Source organism: Hippoglossus stenolepis, chromosome 6, assembly GCF_022539355.2.
Source record: "Hippoglossus stenolepis isolate QCI-W04-F060 chromosome 6, HSTE1.2, whole genome shotgun sequence".
Lineage (NCBI taxonomy): Eukaryota > Metazoa > Chordata > Actinopteri > Pleuronectiformes > Pleuronectidae > Hippoglossus > Hippoglossus stenolepis.
This window is the reverse complement of record NC_061488.1, coordinates 1,026,742-1,043,986: the sequence shown is the minus strand read 5'-3', so window position 1 is coordinate 1,043,986 and position 17,245 is coordinate 1,026,742. Positions and strand designations below refer to the sequence as shown.

Below are 17,245 nucleotides of genomic sequence, written 5' to 3'. Positions count from 1 at the left end.
ACTGAGCATCAGTGATGCTGCTTCTGCTCCAGAGGAGGAGGAGGAGGAGGAGGAGGGGCGGACACAGACTGGCTGCTAATGGAACCTGAAAAACTCGCTCCACACAGTGTGTGTTAGTGTGCGTGTGTGTTAGTGTGCACGTGTGTTGGTGTGTGTGTGTGCGTGGCAGACGGAACTAAACGAGGCGTCGGACTGAGCAGGAACACTGAACATTTTAGGACAGTGTGTTGCAGCGGAGCGAACATCACGAGAGGCACGGACACACAACCGGAACATACATGACACACACACACAGGGAGACACAGACACGCGCAAAGACCAACACACACACACACACACACCAGGAATAGACCCGCAGGATGAACGGACCGGCGGTTACGCAAGACGGAGCCGAGCTGCGGGGGGGCGCGGGGAGGACGCTCCGGTTCCAGCGGCCACACGGTGAGTGACAGCGACACACGGTGAGTGACAGCGGGTCACCAGCTCCTACACACACACACACACACACACACACACACAGTTCCTCATTTTCTTTCATCTGAGCGAGAGACTGTGTGCGCGTGCGTATACCCGTGACGCAACAGCTGATCGTTCTCATTGATGAATGAGCTCACCCCTCCCGCCTCACGCGCACACGCGCACCGCTCTGCAGAGTTATGTAAGCCCTGTGCGTGTTGGGGAGCACGAACACATGCACATGGAGCACATCGGTCAGGCGGAGGGGGAGAAAGTAGATCCTGGTGGTCCTGAGCAGAGAAGCTGTAGTGTGTGTGTGTGTGTGTGTGTGTGTGTGCGCGGGGCGGGGGTGTGTGGACGAGCAGCGACCCACGTGGTCTCTGAGTGTGAGAAACTAATGGAGTCCAAGAAGAACGTGCACACGGTGCAGGGGCTGCGGCGCGTGCGGTGTGATAGCACAGGTGAGGTTTCTCTCTCACGCACACACACACACACACACACGTCGTATAAAGCTGCTGCTCTCACAGCCATGTCTGAGAGTGTGTGTGTGTGCGTGCGTGTGTTGGGGGGCGGTGTCACGGTCACAAGTCATTGTGCTGAGAGTAACTGAGTACATTTACTCGAGTATCACACACACACATGAATCAGGTCTGACTTGTTGTCAGACGTGCAGCAGACACACAACTTCCTCTGTGTGTGCTTTCTAACTGGGAGACTCGTGTGTGATGCACCAGGTTCGATGTTCGGGATCAGAAAGTTCTGGTGAATCAGTGAACATTTAAACATTCAATATCACAGATGCTCCAAGACGACAGGAGCTGCGGAACACAGACACACACACACACGTGGTTGGGTTGATTGTCGAGAGATGACAAACGATTACACAAAACAATACGTGTGAAGAAAAACCGGTTGACTCCCTCAGCACTGAAAAAACGGTGACAGAATCCGTGTTGAGTAACAAGCTGAAGATTCCACCAGACGTGTCCTTACGTCACGGCTCATTATTCACAATCAATTATTAAAATCAGTATCCAACAAGAGCAATAAACACAAGTTAAAGGTTCAGTGTGTAGAATGTAGTGACATCTAGTGGTGAGGTGTCATGTTGCAGCTGAATACCCCTCAATTATAAAGTATTAAAATATACAGTATTAAAATATAAAGGGTCCATTCTAGGGTAAAGAAAACAACAATTTGTACATTTTGGATCAAACACTTATTATTTGAGTTTGTGACACTAGATCCTTTCACCTAAATCTTACACTGAACCTTTAAATGTGATCAACACTTGAGAATATGAATGTTTATATTAGTGTTAACTTCCTCTTGTTGAAAAAGTATTTATCTTAAAATCCATTGATTTATCATTTTAATTATTTAATTGAATAATTGTTATCTTAGTTTTAATTTATTTATTAGTCCGTAATTAAAACACACACACACACACACACACACACACACACACACACACACACACACACACAATCCCAGTACAGCTGCTTAGTGTGATTCCCTCCTGTCATACCACTTCCTGTATGACCGGGCAATGTTTACAGTCGCACCTGGTGATTGGTGGACGACGTCATTCTGGAAACGTGACTGACAGGCTGCTCGGCCAATCAGAATCACTCCGTCCTCTGCAACAAGGCCCACAGGTGTGTTGACTGGTCGACCAGTTAGTCTCCTCCCCCACATGACGTGGTGCGAGAAAGTTCAAAATCTGTACGGACATCTTCCTTCCATCCTGTCAAACACACACACAGACACACACAGGCAGCACAGAGGTCCACACACACACACACACACACACAGACACACACCTGGCTGCTGAAGTCATGTCAGGAACACAAAGAACACTCACTCAAAATCCTCTGGAGAAAATATGGGTGCCATCATTGAAAAGCAGACTGAGCCAACGCAGAGGCTGTGAGTACACACACACACACACACACACACACACACACACACACACACACACACACACACACGTGGATACCACATTGTTTGCCGTCACCTCAGTGTAACAAGTTGATACCTGTTCAATACAGCAGGCGTAAAACCGTTTTTGTTGTGTGCAGATGATCACTGTCTGTGTGTGTCTGTGTGTGTCTCTGTGTGTGTCTGTGTGTGTCTGTGTCTGTGTGTGTCTGTGTGTGTGTGAGACCGGAGGGTTATTCACCCCTAAGCTCCACTGTTACACCACGTGTCCACTCTCCTGACAGAATCGACTTTCATTCAGGTTTAATGATAAAAACAACAGTACAAAGTAAAGTGTGTAGGTTCTGACTTGTTGTCGCCTAATACAATTAAATTAAACTTTCAATTTTGTAACATTTTCTTACTGAATATTGGTCATAAACGCAGGTTTTTAACTGATCTACAGTAATAATCGTATATCGTCAAACACAGAATGTGTCCCATGCGTTGTATTATTCTGTTCTATTCAGTAGAGGATGATCTTGTTTCCCTTTTCACTTCTTGAATAAAGAAAACCTTTGGTCCTGAGAAGCTTCAGGAACAAGAAGAATCTCCTCTTCTGATCAAGGAGCTGCTAAATGATCCCAAAGCTAAATTTCGGCTTCAGTTTTAGGCTACTTTCATAACCTCCGCAAATATCCCCGGTCAAAGTTCACTTCAGTTAAACTCCACGTGAAGACACGCCGTGGACTTGTTGCTCCACAGGAAGTGAATGTTTGATTCCTGCTACACTCACACGTGCCCTCATACGGTGGGAGGAGCCTCGTCCATCTTTGTTTGCAGTCACCGATCTTTTTGCGTCGCCCGTCAGGAATTCACGTCTGTTGGCGTCTTCGCGTTAACTTTGTATGTCGTCGTGCTGCTGAACGAAAGTCACACCATGACACTTCTAATTAACGTGATTGGTAGAATTTGATCCTTGTCGTTCTGGTGCTTTTCGAACAGGCTTCCTCCCAGTCTGCATTATTCATGGGAACCAGCAGAAGGAATTGAACACTGTGTGTCTGTGTGTTTCAGCGTCGGTGCCCCAGTTCACCAACTCTCCGACCATGATAGTGATGGTGGGACTCCCGGCACGAGGGAAGACCTACATCTCTAAGAAGCTCACCAGATACCTGAACTGGATCGGAGTTACCACTAAAGGTATCACCGGACCGGGCTTCACTGATCGCACTGTGACACGTGGCCTCGGACTTTCATTCAGCTGGAACCACGTTTTACGGCTCAGTGACATTCAGACTGCGAACAGCTCCTTTGAGAACAATGTTACAGAATTTAAACGTTTTTACTTTTCTCTATAAACCAATAACTTATCCGGAGGTGGCTTTGCATTAAGTTTAAGTTGTTCCTGTCATTGATCCTATTAAATCTCAATATTGTCTTATGGAAATATTTAATTTGATAATTTATCTAAAAAAGGGTGAAATGTCATAAACAGCTGAGACTGACTCACGGTTTGTAGAGTGTGTGTGTATCATCGGTACTGAACAAATTATATAAGTGAGGTTCTTTTATCACATTTTAGATTCATTTCTTGATTGTCGGAGGAAGTGGAGATGCATCGTCCACCTGTATTTTTCTGTCCATAATACATCCGAAGAATTGATAGCATCACCATGTTAGCTGTTGCTTGGTGTTTTTAATAAGATCGAAGCTTCACATGTTGGTTACCTCTAATTCTAACTCAAGAGTCCAGTGGTTTTATGACCCATCATTTCTCTGTCCCAGTGTTCAATGTCGGCCAGTATCGCAGAGATGCTACACGTTCCTACAACAGCTACGAGTTCTTCAGACCAGACAACGCAGAGGCCATGAAGATACGCAAGTAGGAACCTTCAGCTTCACACAGCTGCAATCACGAACTGTCGGGTTTCCAGCTCATTAACAATAAACACCGTCACAGATCAGGTTATAGGACTAAAGTTGACTGTGTTTGTTTGATTCACGTATTTAAACACATTGGAAATCACATCAGCCAGCCCTACACTATATACAAACATAAAAGAAGCCAAATCAAACTGTGATCAATCATGTGTGTGCACAGAGCCTGTGCCATCGCTGCCCTGAAGGATGTGTGTGATTACTTCACCAGAGAGCAGGGTCAGGTCGTGGTGAGTGTCGAGCTACATTAAAGCTTTAAACCTTTAAAGCAGCTGTTAGATATTTATTTTGATGAAGTTTCAAATGACACTGATGAGAACAGGGCTCATTTTGAGTTTTATTTACGAGTCTTTATAGAGAGAATCGGTCTCTAACCCTGAGTTTTCTCTGGAAGGTTTTCGATGCCACGAACACGACCCAGGAGCGGAGAGAGGTCATCCTCAGCTTCGCCAAAGAAAACGGTTACAAGGTTTGTTCTCTGATGATGACGAGTGAAAACCTTGAGTTAAAGTTTCCGGGGCTGCAGGGGGAAACTCCATTCAACTGTTTTCTAAATCTTTCACACATATTCTATTGATATTTGAATTGCATATTGCTATTCTTTGTTATATTTCCTTAGGTTTATACCTGTAACACAACAAATGTCCCAGTAGTGGGACTAGTGAAGGATTATGATCTGAAATGCATCCAATTCTCTCTTTTCCCTCCTGGTCAGGTTTTCTTTGTAGAGTCAATATGTGACGATCCAGACATCATTGCTGAGAATATTAAAGTAAGTGTGTGTGTGTGTGTGTGTGTCTGTGTGTGTCTGTGTGTGTGTGTGTGTCTTTTCATAAGAGCAGGAAGTTGTTCCAAGATCACTGAACTGATTTCCGAGCCAAGTGGGGTTGTTGGTTTGTGCCAGATCACGTGTGTGTTTGTTCCCATCTTCATCGTCTGCACATACAAGAACAAGATCCTCCTGCTAGTTTCAGTTTCTCCTTCTCCTTCCTCTTCCTCTTCCTCTTCCCTTCTTTCTCTTTTCAGTTCCTTTCATCACGTTTCAGCTGATGCATTTTAGTGTATTTAGCTTCTCTTAAAGTGTGATGAGTAAATACAGGTTATGATGACAAATGTCTGTTCGGTTGTTTTAACATTTAAAAAGAAAGAAAATTCTTAACTTTAGTTTTCTGTTCTTCCGGGTGAGAGTATAAGCTGCCGGCCTGGATTAAGAAACAGTTAGTAATTTACACATGTTAGTGAGAACGTACTTTTGAAGGTTGACGTTCTGTCTCTTTTAAAACAGCAAGTGAAGCTGAGCAGTCCAGACTACGCCGACTGTGACAAAGAGGAAGCTGTGGCCGACTTCCTCAAGAGGATCGAATGTTACAAGTTGACCTATCTGCCCCTGGACGACGACAAGGACAGGTCCCGGCTCCATCTTTACATTCCACCTGGTGCAGTTATGAGCCACTGAGCTTCATTGTTGTCCCAAAACTATTGTAAAGACATAAGTGAACTCACCGTCCTGCTGCTACAGAACTCATCCGCTGATGAAGATAGTGCCGACATAATGCTTCATACGTTTCCTCCAATAGAAACTAAAAGCCACTGAGCCTTTTTTAGGTGAAACCATAGATTTGTTTTAGTTTTTGAAGGTTGGATTCAGTAGAACTCGGTGAAGTCAGAGTGTTGAGAAACAGACCAACTTCATGGGAGTTGAACAGAAAATCTGCAGCTTCATCCTTCAGCTGTGTTTTCTCTTTACGCAGGAATCTGTCTTACATTAAGATCTTCAACGTGGGCAGCAGGTACCTGGTGAACCGGGTCCAGGACCACATTCAGAGCAGGATCGTCTACTACCTCATGAACATCCACGTCACCCCGAGATCCATCTACCTGTGTCGCCACGGCGAGAGCGAGCTCAACCTCGTGGGTCGTATCGGGGGGGACTCCGGGCTGTCACCTCGCGGGGCAAAGGTTCGGAGACCATGGTTTCTGTGTGTGTTTGGTGCAGGAGACCGTCTGTATACTCATGTCTTCAGTGTGTACCCGTCAGTTTGCCAGTGCTCTGGGTGCATACATGCGAGGGCAGCGCATCAGCGACCTGAAGGTGTGGACCAGTCACATGAAGAGGACCATCCAGACGGCCGAGGCTCTGGGAGTCCAGTACGAACAGTGGAAGGCCCTCAATGAGATCGATGCTGTGAGTGACTCACAAGAACACTGTGTGTACAACATGTTGTAGCTTCACACATACACGTGCAGAGCTCATTCTAAACATCCAGGCTCAGCTCCCCTGTCCAGGTTCTGAATTATGACTCCGATGAAGACATTATATTTACAGGTCGTCCGTCCCACTCAGAGCGATTTCTCAGGAACACTGTGAGGGAATCAAAGATTATCGTGACCTCTAAATACATATTACTCAACAATTCATACGTTTATTATGACAAAATACGCCGAATACTTTTTATTGAATTCCTTGAACATCTCGTGTTGTGAGTCTGGACAAATATGGAAGTAAACTGCAGCTTGACTGGTGGGTGGAGCCAAACGAGCAGGAGGCAGTGATTCCTGTTGAGTGTGAGTAAGTGACGCCTCAGATGGAAGCAGCGGTTTGACTTTACATTGTGTTTCTGTGTTCTGTGCCTCAGGGTGTGTGTGAGGAGATGACCTATGAGGCCATTCAGGAGAATTACCCAGAGGAGTTTGCACTGAGGGACCAAGACAAGTATCGCTACCGCTACCCTAAGGGAGAGGTGAGTGTCGGCCAATGGGAGGACGGAGATGCTGTCACATTGAGATTTAATTTAATTTAATAATCTTTTAGTCTCGTCAGAAAAAAGGTTCAAGAGCCGAGTTGACTTCTTCAAATCAATGTTTTTAAAGTCCAGTATCCAAATATGTACAGTTTGAAGTTGCATTTAAAGAACAGTGTTTTTGAATGTAGCGTGTCGATCCCGTTTCTGTGCATCAGTCGTACGAGGACCTGGTCCAGCGCCTGGAGCCCGTCATCATGGAGCTGGAGAGGCAGGAGAACGTCTTAGTCATCTGTCACCAGGCGGTTATGAGATGTCTGCTCGCCTACTTCCTGGACAAGAGCGCCAGTGAGAGAAAAACCTATTTCCTTGATATTTTGCAGAAGCTAAACGCCGGCAGAAGACTCAAAGTGGAGATTTGTATTGACGGACTTTTCTCTGTTTGCCTCAGATGAGCTTCCGTACCTGAAGTGTCCTCTGCACACGGTTCTGAAACTCACCCCCGTCGCCTACGGTCAGTCTCTGCCCAACATTTCTCTTCTCACATCACCACAGCTTCTCTTCAGTCTTGATCCTGGACCATCACCTTGGTCCAGGCTGGAATATCTCAACTACTGTTCCGTGTTAGAATTTAACCTTCTCATTAATCCAGGGGATGAATTGTAATACATTTGATGATCCTTTCATTTTTCATCTGGTGCCATCATCGTTTGTGTTTCTCTCTCAGGTTGTAAAGTGGAGTCCGTCTTCCTCAAGATTGAAGCTGTCAACACACACAGAGACAAGCCCGAGGTGAAAGACTCTCTATGATACAAGAGGCTTCGTCCACACTCACACTTCTTTACCATCTGTAATAGTTTTATAGAAGTTTCTTAAATAGACCCTGCATTTGTCTCTTTGTCAGAATGTGGACGTGGACAGAGACCCAGCGGAGGCGTTGGAGACGGTGCCCGACCACATCTAGAGGAGGAATCAGACCAGCGAGCTGGTTTCAGCTCCATCCACCCTGATGGAAAGAGGCCTTATTTTTAACTGAAGTAATTATAGTGATCGTTGTTAATGTGTAAAACTCCTCGATAATGAGAGTGAGACATTTCTCAGCCTATTTCCATTGTAAATGCACTTTATTTATAATGTAGGGCTCAGGCCACATGTCAGACAGGAAGTGGAGGCTTAGCTTAAATATGTGAAGCGGGGAAACGGCTAGCTTCGCTGTGATTGAAGGCTGGTTAAAGCTAGCTGGTTAAATTAAGCTAAACAATTAACACGCTATGTCTCGGTTAACCCCTCGGAAGAGAAAACTAAACCATGTGTTTTTACTGTTGCGTTAGTTAGTCTGGCGATGTCACCACAGGCCGCTACGAACTGTGAGGCACGGGTCATGTGACATGAGAGCGTAGCTGAGCTCTCGCTTACGGTGGCCGAGAGCTCAATGCACATCTCAATGAAAAAAACACGTGTAAATTAAAAAAACAACTTTAATTTGACGAGACATGCGCTGCAGAAAGTCACAACACGTGCAAATACAGAAACAACGGAAATGTTCCCAAAGCAGTGAGGAACCTGCTGTCGTTCAACGCTTGTGAAGTTATGGAAGTCTGCTTCTCGTCAGTGCTGATGGAACTTCACAAAGTATCGAACTACAGCGATGAGACTTTTCTCCATGTCGCCCGTCCCGAGCTACAAGTCCGACGAGACGGTAAGCTGCGGAAAGTAGCCTTCAGAAGTCTCCATAGATTAAGGGACACTATGGAGCAGAGGAATCTGTCACCCAGAGATAGTCCACCCCCTGGTTTTTGTTACCTTCCGACAGCGGCTAGCAGTTTCCCCCTTTATCTTTATGCTAAGCTAATCACCTAGTTATCGCCTCACGTTTAGCACACAGACATAAGTGGTATCGATGACACCATGATGTGCCTCACGTAATTTAAGACACATAACTCTATGCACCCGACATGCAGACACACACCAGGTGTAGTGTGTTTGTGTTGTTGTATGTTTTTAATGGACCTCGGTCATTTTAATAAGTAACACAAGGGGATCTGGTGCAATACTAATAATTGTGGTGCAACGTGTCAGTTTTTAAAATATGAACATACTTCTGAAATGACTGTGAAACCTTGAAAACCACGTGGAACGTGTTCTGGGGTCAGTGTGGCAGAGGGGACGTCCCCTGGTGGTCACATCAGTGATCACAGGGAACTAGTTATCATGAAGCTGGTTAACCAAACAGCGACACCTGGCGACAAATCTGGGTACTGCAGTAGTAAACCAAAAAAAATGATAGAGCCGTAAACTGATGTAGAAACTATAGATAAGTTATATCCATACAATGAAAAACTATAAATATTGTAATTATTATTACAAGCAAAATTAGATAGTAAAATATTCATGAAAATGTGATCTTTACTACATTATGACAATTGAATATGCATCTATATTAATGGTCCACTAGGCTGTTGGTGGTAAAATAACAATGTTATAACCCAGAGTTAAACTTCTATCCCTCATTAAGGATCCGGTACGATTTGGAAACATGGATAACAAAGTGATCTTCATCATTGTTTCCCAAACTAGGGGTCAGGAGAGATAAATAACTTCAGTTCAAAAAGGTCTTCAGCTTTATGGCAAAGCCGGTCACAAGTCTCCGTTAGTTCATGGGTCAGAGGCCGGACAGTGTGGGAACCCCTGATCTCACGTTAAAGTGCGTCAGCTTCATAACACTAAAACAGTTCAGGCCAAAGAGTCGGACAACGTGCTAATGTCGAACCCGGCCCCAGGTTTGTTCTTCTCGTAGCTGGAACTTTTACAGCTTGTTTGTGTGACCTGAGGATCAATAGAAAATAGTCTTCTCTTCAGAAGATCCTCCTTTAAAAATAACCTGGATGCCAGCACATGACGGTGTAAATAAATGCATGTACTTCTTCCCACACAATGTGACGAGTGTCAGAAAACTGGTATTTAACCTCAAGTCATCCTTTTTAAAAACACATTCAGTTGTAGGAAGTCCAGGTTCACAGCAGTGAATCTGTGCTTTTAGTGTGGTCGGATCAAATCTGTGTCCAAGGTCACGGCCCCGTCGTGCTGCTGTTCCTGTGTAAACGTGCTGTTGTGGCTCTGTGATGAAGTGTTGCTTCAACAGGACGGTGTCCTTGTCCAATGGCTGTGAGTGAGTGTGTGTGTGAGAAATGAGTGAAAGACCATGTCAATCAATGCAAATCACTGATGTTGAATCTTATAAAACATTTTATTTTCTGAACTTGAACTGTGACGGTGACGTCCAGGCAATAAAATGAGAATGGAAACCTGAAGCGTTTGTGTGATGTCATTAAAAAGGAATTGGAGGCTCGAAGGTGAAGTGTGAACACAGAACATATAACTGGAAGTGATGCATCACACTGGATAAATAAGAGCAAGGGAAAAGGAATCGTGGGTGGTTTATCTCTGGCTGCTGGTGCTGGCCTGCGTGGAGTCGGGGGTGGAGTGGGCTTCTCTGTACTGCTGACTCCAGCTCTGAGGCTCCTGTTCGTGAAGCTGAGGTCAAACACAGGTCGTCATTAGACACATCTTCAGTTGAATTGAGAAAAGAATCTGCAGGAATGTTCAGTCTGCTCCTCCACAGGTAAACAGTCACTTACTTCACCCATGAACTCCAGGATTTTGGCTTTTGATACTTCCAGGTCAGCGCGTTGACCCCAGCGAAATTCATGCTCCGCTGGTTCTGTGTGAGGGATCCGCACATACTCCAGGTACCTACACACATAAAACTATCTGAATATATATATATATATATATATATATGAAGCTTTGCAGGAAAGCTTGCTCCTCGATTCCTTTTATGTTGTAAAAGACATTGTCCTTTTAGATGTTCAAAACAAAGCTGACCCAAAGAACCCGGTGCTGTGTAATGTGTGGAGTGAGTGGTGGTCCAGCCTCTCTGCTGTAGAGGTCTGGAGTTCCCCTGTCTCCTGCTGCTCTGTGGTGTGTTATAAACCAGAGTCTATGGTCTGAGAGACACTGGCTCTGATCACACCAGTAGTGAAACAGCGAGATTCGAACCTGCGACCTCTGACAGCAGAACCGCTGGATTACAGGACTGTACTAACATCAAGGTGATAACTACTCGCACACACCTACAGCTGTGGGGGTGGGAGTGGGGGGGGAACAATCAGCTAACATGATACAGCTTCTTGTAAAAACCCAATTCCTTAAATATCATGTAAATGAGGAAACCTATTTCAGAGCTCTGACTTCAGGAATCCACAAGAAAGAGAACACGTTCATGTGTAACCTGGTACAAGTGGAGAGGTGAAGGTCACGTTCACCGACCTGAGGAGACGTTACTTCTTACCTCTGACGCACAAACTCGTCTGTGACCAACTTCTTCACGTCACCAAACTCTTCATGTTTCACTCTGAACGTTTCACATCGTCATAAAAAGAAGGAAGAAAATTAATAGAAACAAAAAGACACCAGAGTTTCAACAAGTTACCTTTAAATCTTTGTGTTTGCTTTTTATATTCTGACTTTTCACATGACTTGAGTTGAAATGTGAGAATTATCTTGGTTTTAAATGTATTTTTAAAACAGACTTGGATGAAATGTTGAACTTAACTTGAACCATATTAACGTCATGTCAAGACAATTTTTTTTAACTTGTTCTAAAGTAGATTTCTCTGATGGGGAGACGCCACCTGAGCAAAGCCACCTGGGGCACGTTGCACCATAGTGCAGCCGTTTCTGGGCTAAACAACGTGTGTCCTCTTAACAGCGGCAACAAGCTTCAGGTGTTCTCTGGTTTGGTGGCTGAGCTGTTTTAAAAGACAATCGATTCTAAAGGTCTCTACAGATGCAGCAGCTGCCGTTTGTTGGTCACATCAACTCAAGACGTGTTTGTCATCAGTAATAGTTATTTTATCCTATTTGTTGTGTAGTTTTGTCGGCGTGATCAAAAACTTTTTTCCCAAAGATACATTTTGAAGTGAGGCTGAAGTTAAAGCCAAATTATAATGTTGTTCCCTGTCAAAATCATTTTTACAATAGATTAGATTAAAAGTCAAACTACACAGGTACAGATGTAGAACAATACAAATCGTGCCTCACCCAGCGTCCACTCGGAGTTTCTTCAGAGTGTTCCAGATGAGGACTACACAACAGAAAACACAACCATGTCTTTCAGGGACAAATGAAACATTGTGAATAAACTAAATATGTGGCCGATTCTTAACTCACTCACTTTCTCTAACGACGCCTCCTTTCATGAAGATAACACTGAGGATGACGAACAGCAGACCCATCTTTGGATTGGTGGGGCTGCTGTTCACAAACACGTGGAGCAAATGGTGATGAATCGTAAAATAGTTATGAGGCAGTGTTACAAACATGATAAAGTGTAAAGATCCACAGTACTCACTTGATCCGTGAGGCTTCTTCAGCCGTTTCCAGCTTATTAATGAGGATGTACACGTGAGTTTTGGTGTCGATTTCAACCAGTTTAAGACCAAATACCTAGTTCAGTGAGAAGAGAAACTTTGTTGTAATGTGATATTTCCGTGTTTAAAATGTTGCCGTGTTGTCATTGATCCTGTTTGACAGAACGAACCTGGTCAAATGTGCGTGTCGCCTTCTTCAGGATCTCTGGGTAAATGTTTCTATAATCTTTCACCACGTGTTTCACCAAGTCTGGAAAAAAGAGAAATTACACTATTATTGTATATTTATTTGTGTGTGTGTGTCTCTTAGGCTATATCCACTCATTTGAAAACACATCACTGTCACATGCATGTCTGCCGTCCACACCACTGAATCAGAGAACTTTGTAAAAGCTGCAGGTCCAGTTTTACTTTGAAAACTCCGGGGTTGTGTTTTAGTCTGAAAGGACAGAAACAGCTGTTGTGTAACTTCACCTGCTCGGCGGATGGGAATCTTCTTTTGGTCCTTCACCAGGAAGTACTGCACCACCTCTGCTGTCTACGAGACGCACAGACAACGTGTGAATATAAATATATTTAAATCAATTTTAAATAAGTGTGTAGATTTCTATGCAGCGTACCTTTTGGTCGACCTGTGCAGGTGTGAACTTCTCCAGTCCTCTCTGGACCTGGGACGTACTCGGCTGAGTGAAGGCCGGGTCCTCATCGTCTTCCTGAGTCCCGAAGGAGCCGTGTTGTCTCTACGTGTAGAAACGGAGGCTGACACCAGACAGATTTTCTGCTACAACCTCAAGACCCCCAAAAATATCAAAGAAGGCCGAACTTTCCCCACTGAGATAACTGAACTTTCATTTTTTTAAATAAATCCAACTTGTTCGAGTTCAGCTTCAGAATCATGACAGACACGTGGACATGTTGATAACTGTATGAAAGTGACATCTTTCTTCATTATCAGTATTCACCTTAACTGTTCATGATCTGTATATATACACACTTATTAATCTACATAATCTATGTCTGTATTACTCACCTCAATGCACTTGATCACTTCAATCATTCAGTATTTATCTACGTTCGTACATTAGTTTTCCCATCCCGTCACATTCACTACTCTCACTTTAGAATAGTGTCCTGTACTAGATTTCATCTTTCTGTGGACACTGCACTGATGTCATCGTTGTTTACTCTCTTGTTGTTAATGTGGTCTTGCCCTATGTGTCTGAGATTTGTCCTCCGGAGACAAATAGCAGATTTGAATTGAATCAGGTCCTCTGTGCGGCCGTAGAGAGAAGAACCGTTAAAGTCTGATGAGGTCGGTGTGAAGTAAAGGTTCATTCGTGATCGTGGGAAACTCAACGGTTTGGATTAGTTTCCAGATAAAAGGTGTTAATTAGTGCAGAGGAACATAGAAGGGATAGTCTCCATCTTGTCCCATGTTCTCAACTGGTTTAAAAAGACAGAGGTAATGATGTCTGGTCTGCTGAGCGGACACATGGTTGTCAGAGTACTTTCATAGTACTTTCATAGTACTTAGATAGTACCTTCATAGTACTTTCATAGTACTTAGATAGTACCTTCATAGTACTTTCATAGTACTTTCATAGTACTTAGATAGTACCTTTAGTACTTTCATAGTATTAGATAGACTTCATAGTACTTATATATACTCTTACGTTACCTTCATAGTACTTTGATAGTACCTTCATAGTACTTTTATAGTACTTAGATAGTACCTTCATAGTACTTAGTACCTTCATAGTACTTTGATAGTATTTAGATAGTACCTTCATAGTACTTAGTACCTTCATAGTACTTTGATAGTATTTAGATAGTACCTTCATAGTACTTAGATAGTACCTTCATAGTACTTGGATAGTACTTAGATAGTACCTTCATAGTACTTGGATAGTACTTAGATAGTACCTTCATAGTACTGGATAGAACTTAGATAGTACCTTCATAGTACTTGGATAGTACTTAGATAGTACCTTCATAGTACTTGGATAGTACTTAGATAGTACCTTCATACTACTTAGATAGTACTTTCATAGTACTTAGATAGTACCTTCATAGTACTTGGATAGTACTTTCATAGTACTTAGATAGTACCTTCATAGTACTTGATAGTACTTTCATACGAGCCAGCAGCCAGTCAGATCTGCCTTTAGCGTCAGGTTCGTTGATTACAAACGGAAGTGACGTCCCTAACACCTGAGCTGTAGTGACACAATCAAGTCGCGTTCAGACATGAGGTCGAGCAGTGACTGGACCTGTTGTGTTGTTGTGTAGTTGTGCTGTGTAGTTGTGTAGTGAAGAAGACAACAGGGACGTAACGAAGTGAACTCACGGAGCCCGACAGCCTCTTCCTCTGCGTCATGGCGTCACAGCGTCTGAAACACACGGGTCCGAGTTCCACCTGATTTCAAACCGAAGAGACGCAAGAGGCGGAAGAAACGTTAACGAGTTAAATACACACCGACTGTGTTACATCACCTTCAATGAACCACAACAACACACGCGACAGCACGTGTCTCGTGTCGCTGGAACACAAACTCACCTCCTGTTTGTTTCTGGACAAACTCCCGCTGCCGGAGCTGCAGGCGCTGCTTGATGACGTAGATACCCTGCGCCGGCTTGTTTTCATTCGTTTAACATTTCTAATAAAAACAAAATTACTTTAACTTTTAATTATCTTTCTGTCCAATTCTTTACTGTGGTTCCCCCCCCCCCTTTTTAAAATCGTTCGCACATTGGTATTGTTGTAATTTCTGTCGTGACTAATAAATAATTAAAAATACAAATTATGAACCCATTTATAATCATACCTGCACCGACAGAAGACTCACAGTGAAACAAACATCTAAATTAAACTGTTAAACTAAACCAAGTTAAAATACTCTGAGCTTTTTATTAGGAACACCCGTTTGTCATGTGACTATCCCGGCAGCCAATCATGTGGCAGCAGTGCAATGTTTAAAATCCTGTTGATACAGGAGCTTTAGAAAATGTTCCCATCAAATATCACAACAATAAAAACACTGATCACAATCTAATGTTCAACACGTTTTCATCATCCGCTGTTTTGTCATATTTCAATGAGCTGAAAGTTGATGGTTGAGTCTCAGAAGAGAAAACAAACAGAGCAACACAGGCCAACGGTCAAATTTAGAAAAGTCTAACACTTTATTGACATTCACATACAATAGGAAAGAGTGGCAATCACAGTAAGGCAATATATTCATTAGAAAACACAGAGATCACTCAGCCTTTCCTTCTTCATAAAAGCCACTGACCTCTGTGATGAACAAGTTATATACGTGTGTGACATGTTGAAAAGGTCAACAGAAAACCTCACAGTTTAATGTGTTGGGAAAAGAAATAATCTGCACCACTAAGAAATCATAAGGAGGTTTACAGAGAGCAGGGAACACATTGATGTTCCTGAACTGATTTAAAGTTAAAACAGAAAAACTGAAAATGGAACAATTGGCATCATATCCGAACATTGACTCTGCATGTGTCTCTCTGACAGACGGCTGACCTTCAGATTATAAATTATAGATCCATAGAACAGAGGAGCACAATAAATATTTAGTATTTCAACAAACAGCAGCTTTGTCTAACGTTCTCCTGAAAGTGGGGAAACAAGTGAATTCAAGCCGAACGCTAGAAAAGAACTGAACCTTCCTGCAAAGCCAGAATTACTGAATTATGTATTTTTAAATCCAATACCAAATTTGATTTAATTCTTCTACAGTGTGTTTGATTTTTCATTCTGTGGTTACTGTTTTGCATCGTAGTTTATATTGTGGTGGCAGAGACTCTAATTCCTGCCATGGTTTTAAATCCTCTTCATATGCAGGAGGAATTCAACGTATTTATGTTTTCATGTCAGAAGTCGCTGATGATGCAAACCCGGCATTTCTAATCACTGCTGCTTCAGGTCAAAAGGGTCGAACTTGTATTGTGAAGCAGCCACAGGATATGTACTGGACTGTATTTGTCACTGGGGTAAAGCAGTGACTGATATTTTCAGCAGCACAAGACATCGATCAGTTGATGGTTTTAATACGCCAGGGAGCAGAAAGTGACCCGATGTGTGGAGCAAGAAAACAAATCACAACAAGATGCACAAAGACTTCCTTCTTCCTTTTCACTAAAATATTGAGAGTTTATTCAACTGATACAAGAACGCTCCTTCATCTGCTCGGTGACTTTTATCATCAGTGACAGAGAATTTGGTTTAAAAATAAAAATAAAACGAGACTGAAATCTTAAGAATCGTGAATTGAAGGTTGAAGTTCTGGCCTCATGCATAAAAGTGTGATGTGTAACACGCCCAGAACACCACAACTGAACTCCTCCCCTCGTTACATAAAGGACACACTGCTTCCTGCAGTGATAATAGACGTTGGCATTGGGCGTAAATCATGACACGTGGAATCGTCCAACATTCTTGTCCTTCTCTGGACACTGAGCTGGTTGATGGTAGCAGAAAAACAACAGCTGACACACAGCTGAAGTTAATTTAGAAGCACTTAAGCTTCAATCTATTCTCGAAATTCTACAAACGTTGGAGATGTTCCTCTCCTCAGTGACGGACAGCACACAGGAGCAGCAGTGACTTTGAGGAATTCAAGGACCTCAGTCATCTGTTCTCCACAGTTTGTCCTGGAGCTGATCCTGTTTTAGCACCTGAATCGGATCGATGAAATCAAACCTTGAAGCCTGTTTGAAAAGTTACAGAGGAGTTTC

General features: G+C 43.2%; 3 protein-coding genes across 8 annotated transcripts in view; 1 reads left to right on the top strand and 2 right to left on the bottom strand.

Annotated features, from left to right (window-relative positions):
• The first annotated feature begins 29 nt into the window (after positions 1 to 29).
• On the top strand, positions 30 to 10,369 carry si:dkey-96f10.1 (6-phosphofructo-2-kinase/fructose-2,6-bisphosphatase). 4 transcript variants are annotated; one of them, XM_035160291.2, is made up of 14 exons: positions 30 to 441; positions 3,454 to 3,579; positions 4,165 to 4,261; positions 4,481 to 4,547; positions 4,712 to 4,786; positions 5,033 to 5,089; positions 5,603 to 5,724; positions 6,069 to 6,276; positions 6,356 to 6,502; positions 6,954 to 7,058; positions 7,277 to 7,406; positions 7,510 to 7,572; positions 7,786 to 7,850; positions 7,963 to 10,369. In XM_035160291.2, exons 1-14 carry the CDS (start codon positions 360 to 362, stop codon positions 8,020 to 8,022), a joined length of 1,404 nt encoding a protein of 467 aa, XP_035016182.1. In that variant the 5' UTR covers positions 30 to 359; the 3' UTR covers positions 8,023 to 10,369. The 4 variants fall into 4 exon arrangements, with proteins under 4 accessions (XP_035016182.1, XP_035016184.1, XP_035016183.2 ...); XM_035160293.2 differs by having other exon boundaries at positions 440 to 461; XM_035160292.2 differs by lacking the exon at positions 30 to 441 and adding an exon at positions 805 to 917.
• ndnl2 (necdin-like 2) lies at positions 10,287 to 15,393 on the bottom strand. Of its 2 annotated transcripts, none has more exons than XM_035160297.2 (12): positions 15,316 to 15,393; positions 15,048 to 15,147; positions 14,838 to 14,906; positions 13,111 to 13,230; positions 12,965 to 13,028; positions 12,661 to 12,740; positions 12,472 to 12,566; positions 12,295 to 12,371; positions 12,162 to 12,204; positions 11,410 to 11,472; positions 10,697 to 10,811; positions 10,287 to 10,592 (listed from the first exon to the last, which is right to left on the bottom strand). In XM_035160297.2, exons 2-12 carry the CDS (start codon positions 15,132 to 15,134, stop codon positions 10,497 to 10,499), a joined length of 909 nt encoding a protein of 302 aa, XP_035016188.1. In that variant the 5' UTR covers positions 15,135 to 15,147; positions 15,316 to 15,393; the 3' UTR covers positions 10,287 to 10,496. The 2 variants fall into 2 exon arrangements, with proteins under 2 accessions (XP_035016188.1, XP_035016186.1); XM_035160295.2 differs by having other exon boundaries at positions 12,295 to 12,374; positions 15,316 to 15,390.
• Positions 15,394 to 15,649: 256 nt separating this feature from the next.
• Positions 15,650 to 17,245, bottom strand: part of tafazzin (tafazzin, phospholipid-lysophospholipid transacylase) — a 7,546-nt gene continuing 5,950 nt past the window's right edge. For both annotated transcript variants that reach the window (XM_035160298.2, XM_035160301.2), the window contains exon 11: positions 15,650 to 17,245. This exon is cut by the window's right edge and continues 335 nt beyond it. The gene's annotated coding sequence lies outside the window, so the exon portion shown is untranslated.

Coding starts and splice junctions, on each gene's coding strand:
- si:dkey-96f10.1 (XM_035160290.2), top strand. CDS start 2,295: ATGTCAGGAACACAAAGAACACTCACTCAAAATCCTCTGGAGAAAATA. Junction 3,580..4,164: donor GATCGGAGTTACCACTAAAG/GTATCACCGGAC, acceptor TCTCTGTCCCAG/TGTTCAATGTCGGCCAGTAT. Junction 7,573..7,785: donor ACTCACCCCCGTCGCCTACG/GTCAGTCTCTGC, acceptor TTTCTCTCTCAG/GTTGTAAAGTGGAGTCCGTC.
- ndnl2 (XM_035160295.2), bottom strand. CDS start 15,134: ATGAAAACAAGCCGGCGCAGGGTATCTACGTCATCAAGCAGCGCCTGC. Junction 14,907..15,047: donor TGTCCAGAAACAAACAGGAG/GTGAGTTTGTGT, acceptor GTTTGAAATCAG/GTGGAACTCGGACCCGTGTG. Junction 13,231..14,837: donor GGAAGAGGCTGTCGGGCTCC/GTGAGTTCACTT, acceptor TTCTACACGTAG/AGACAACACGGCTCCTTCGG.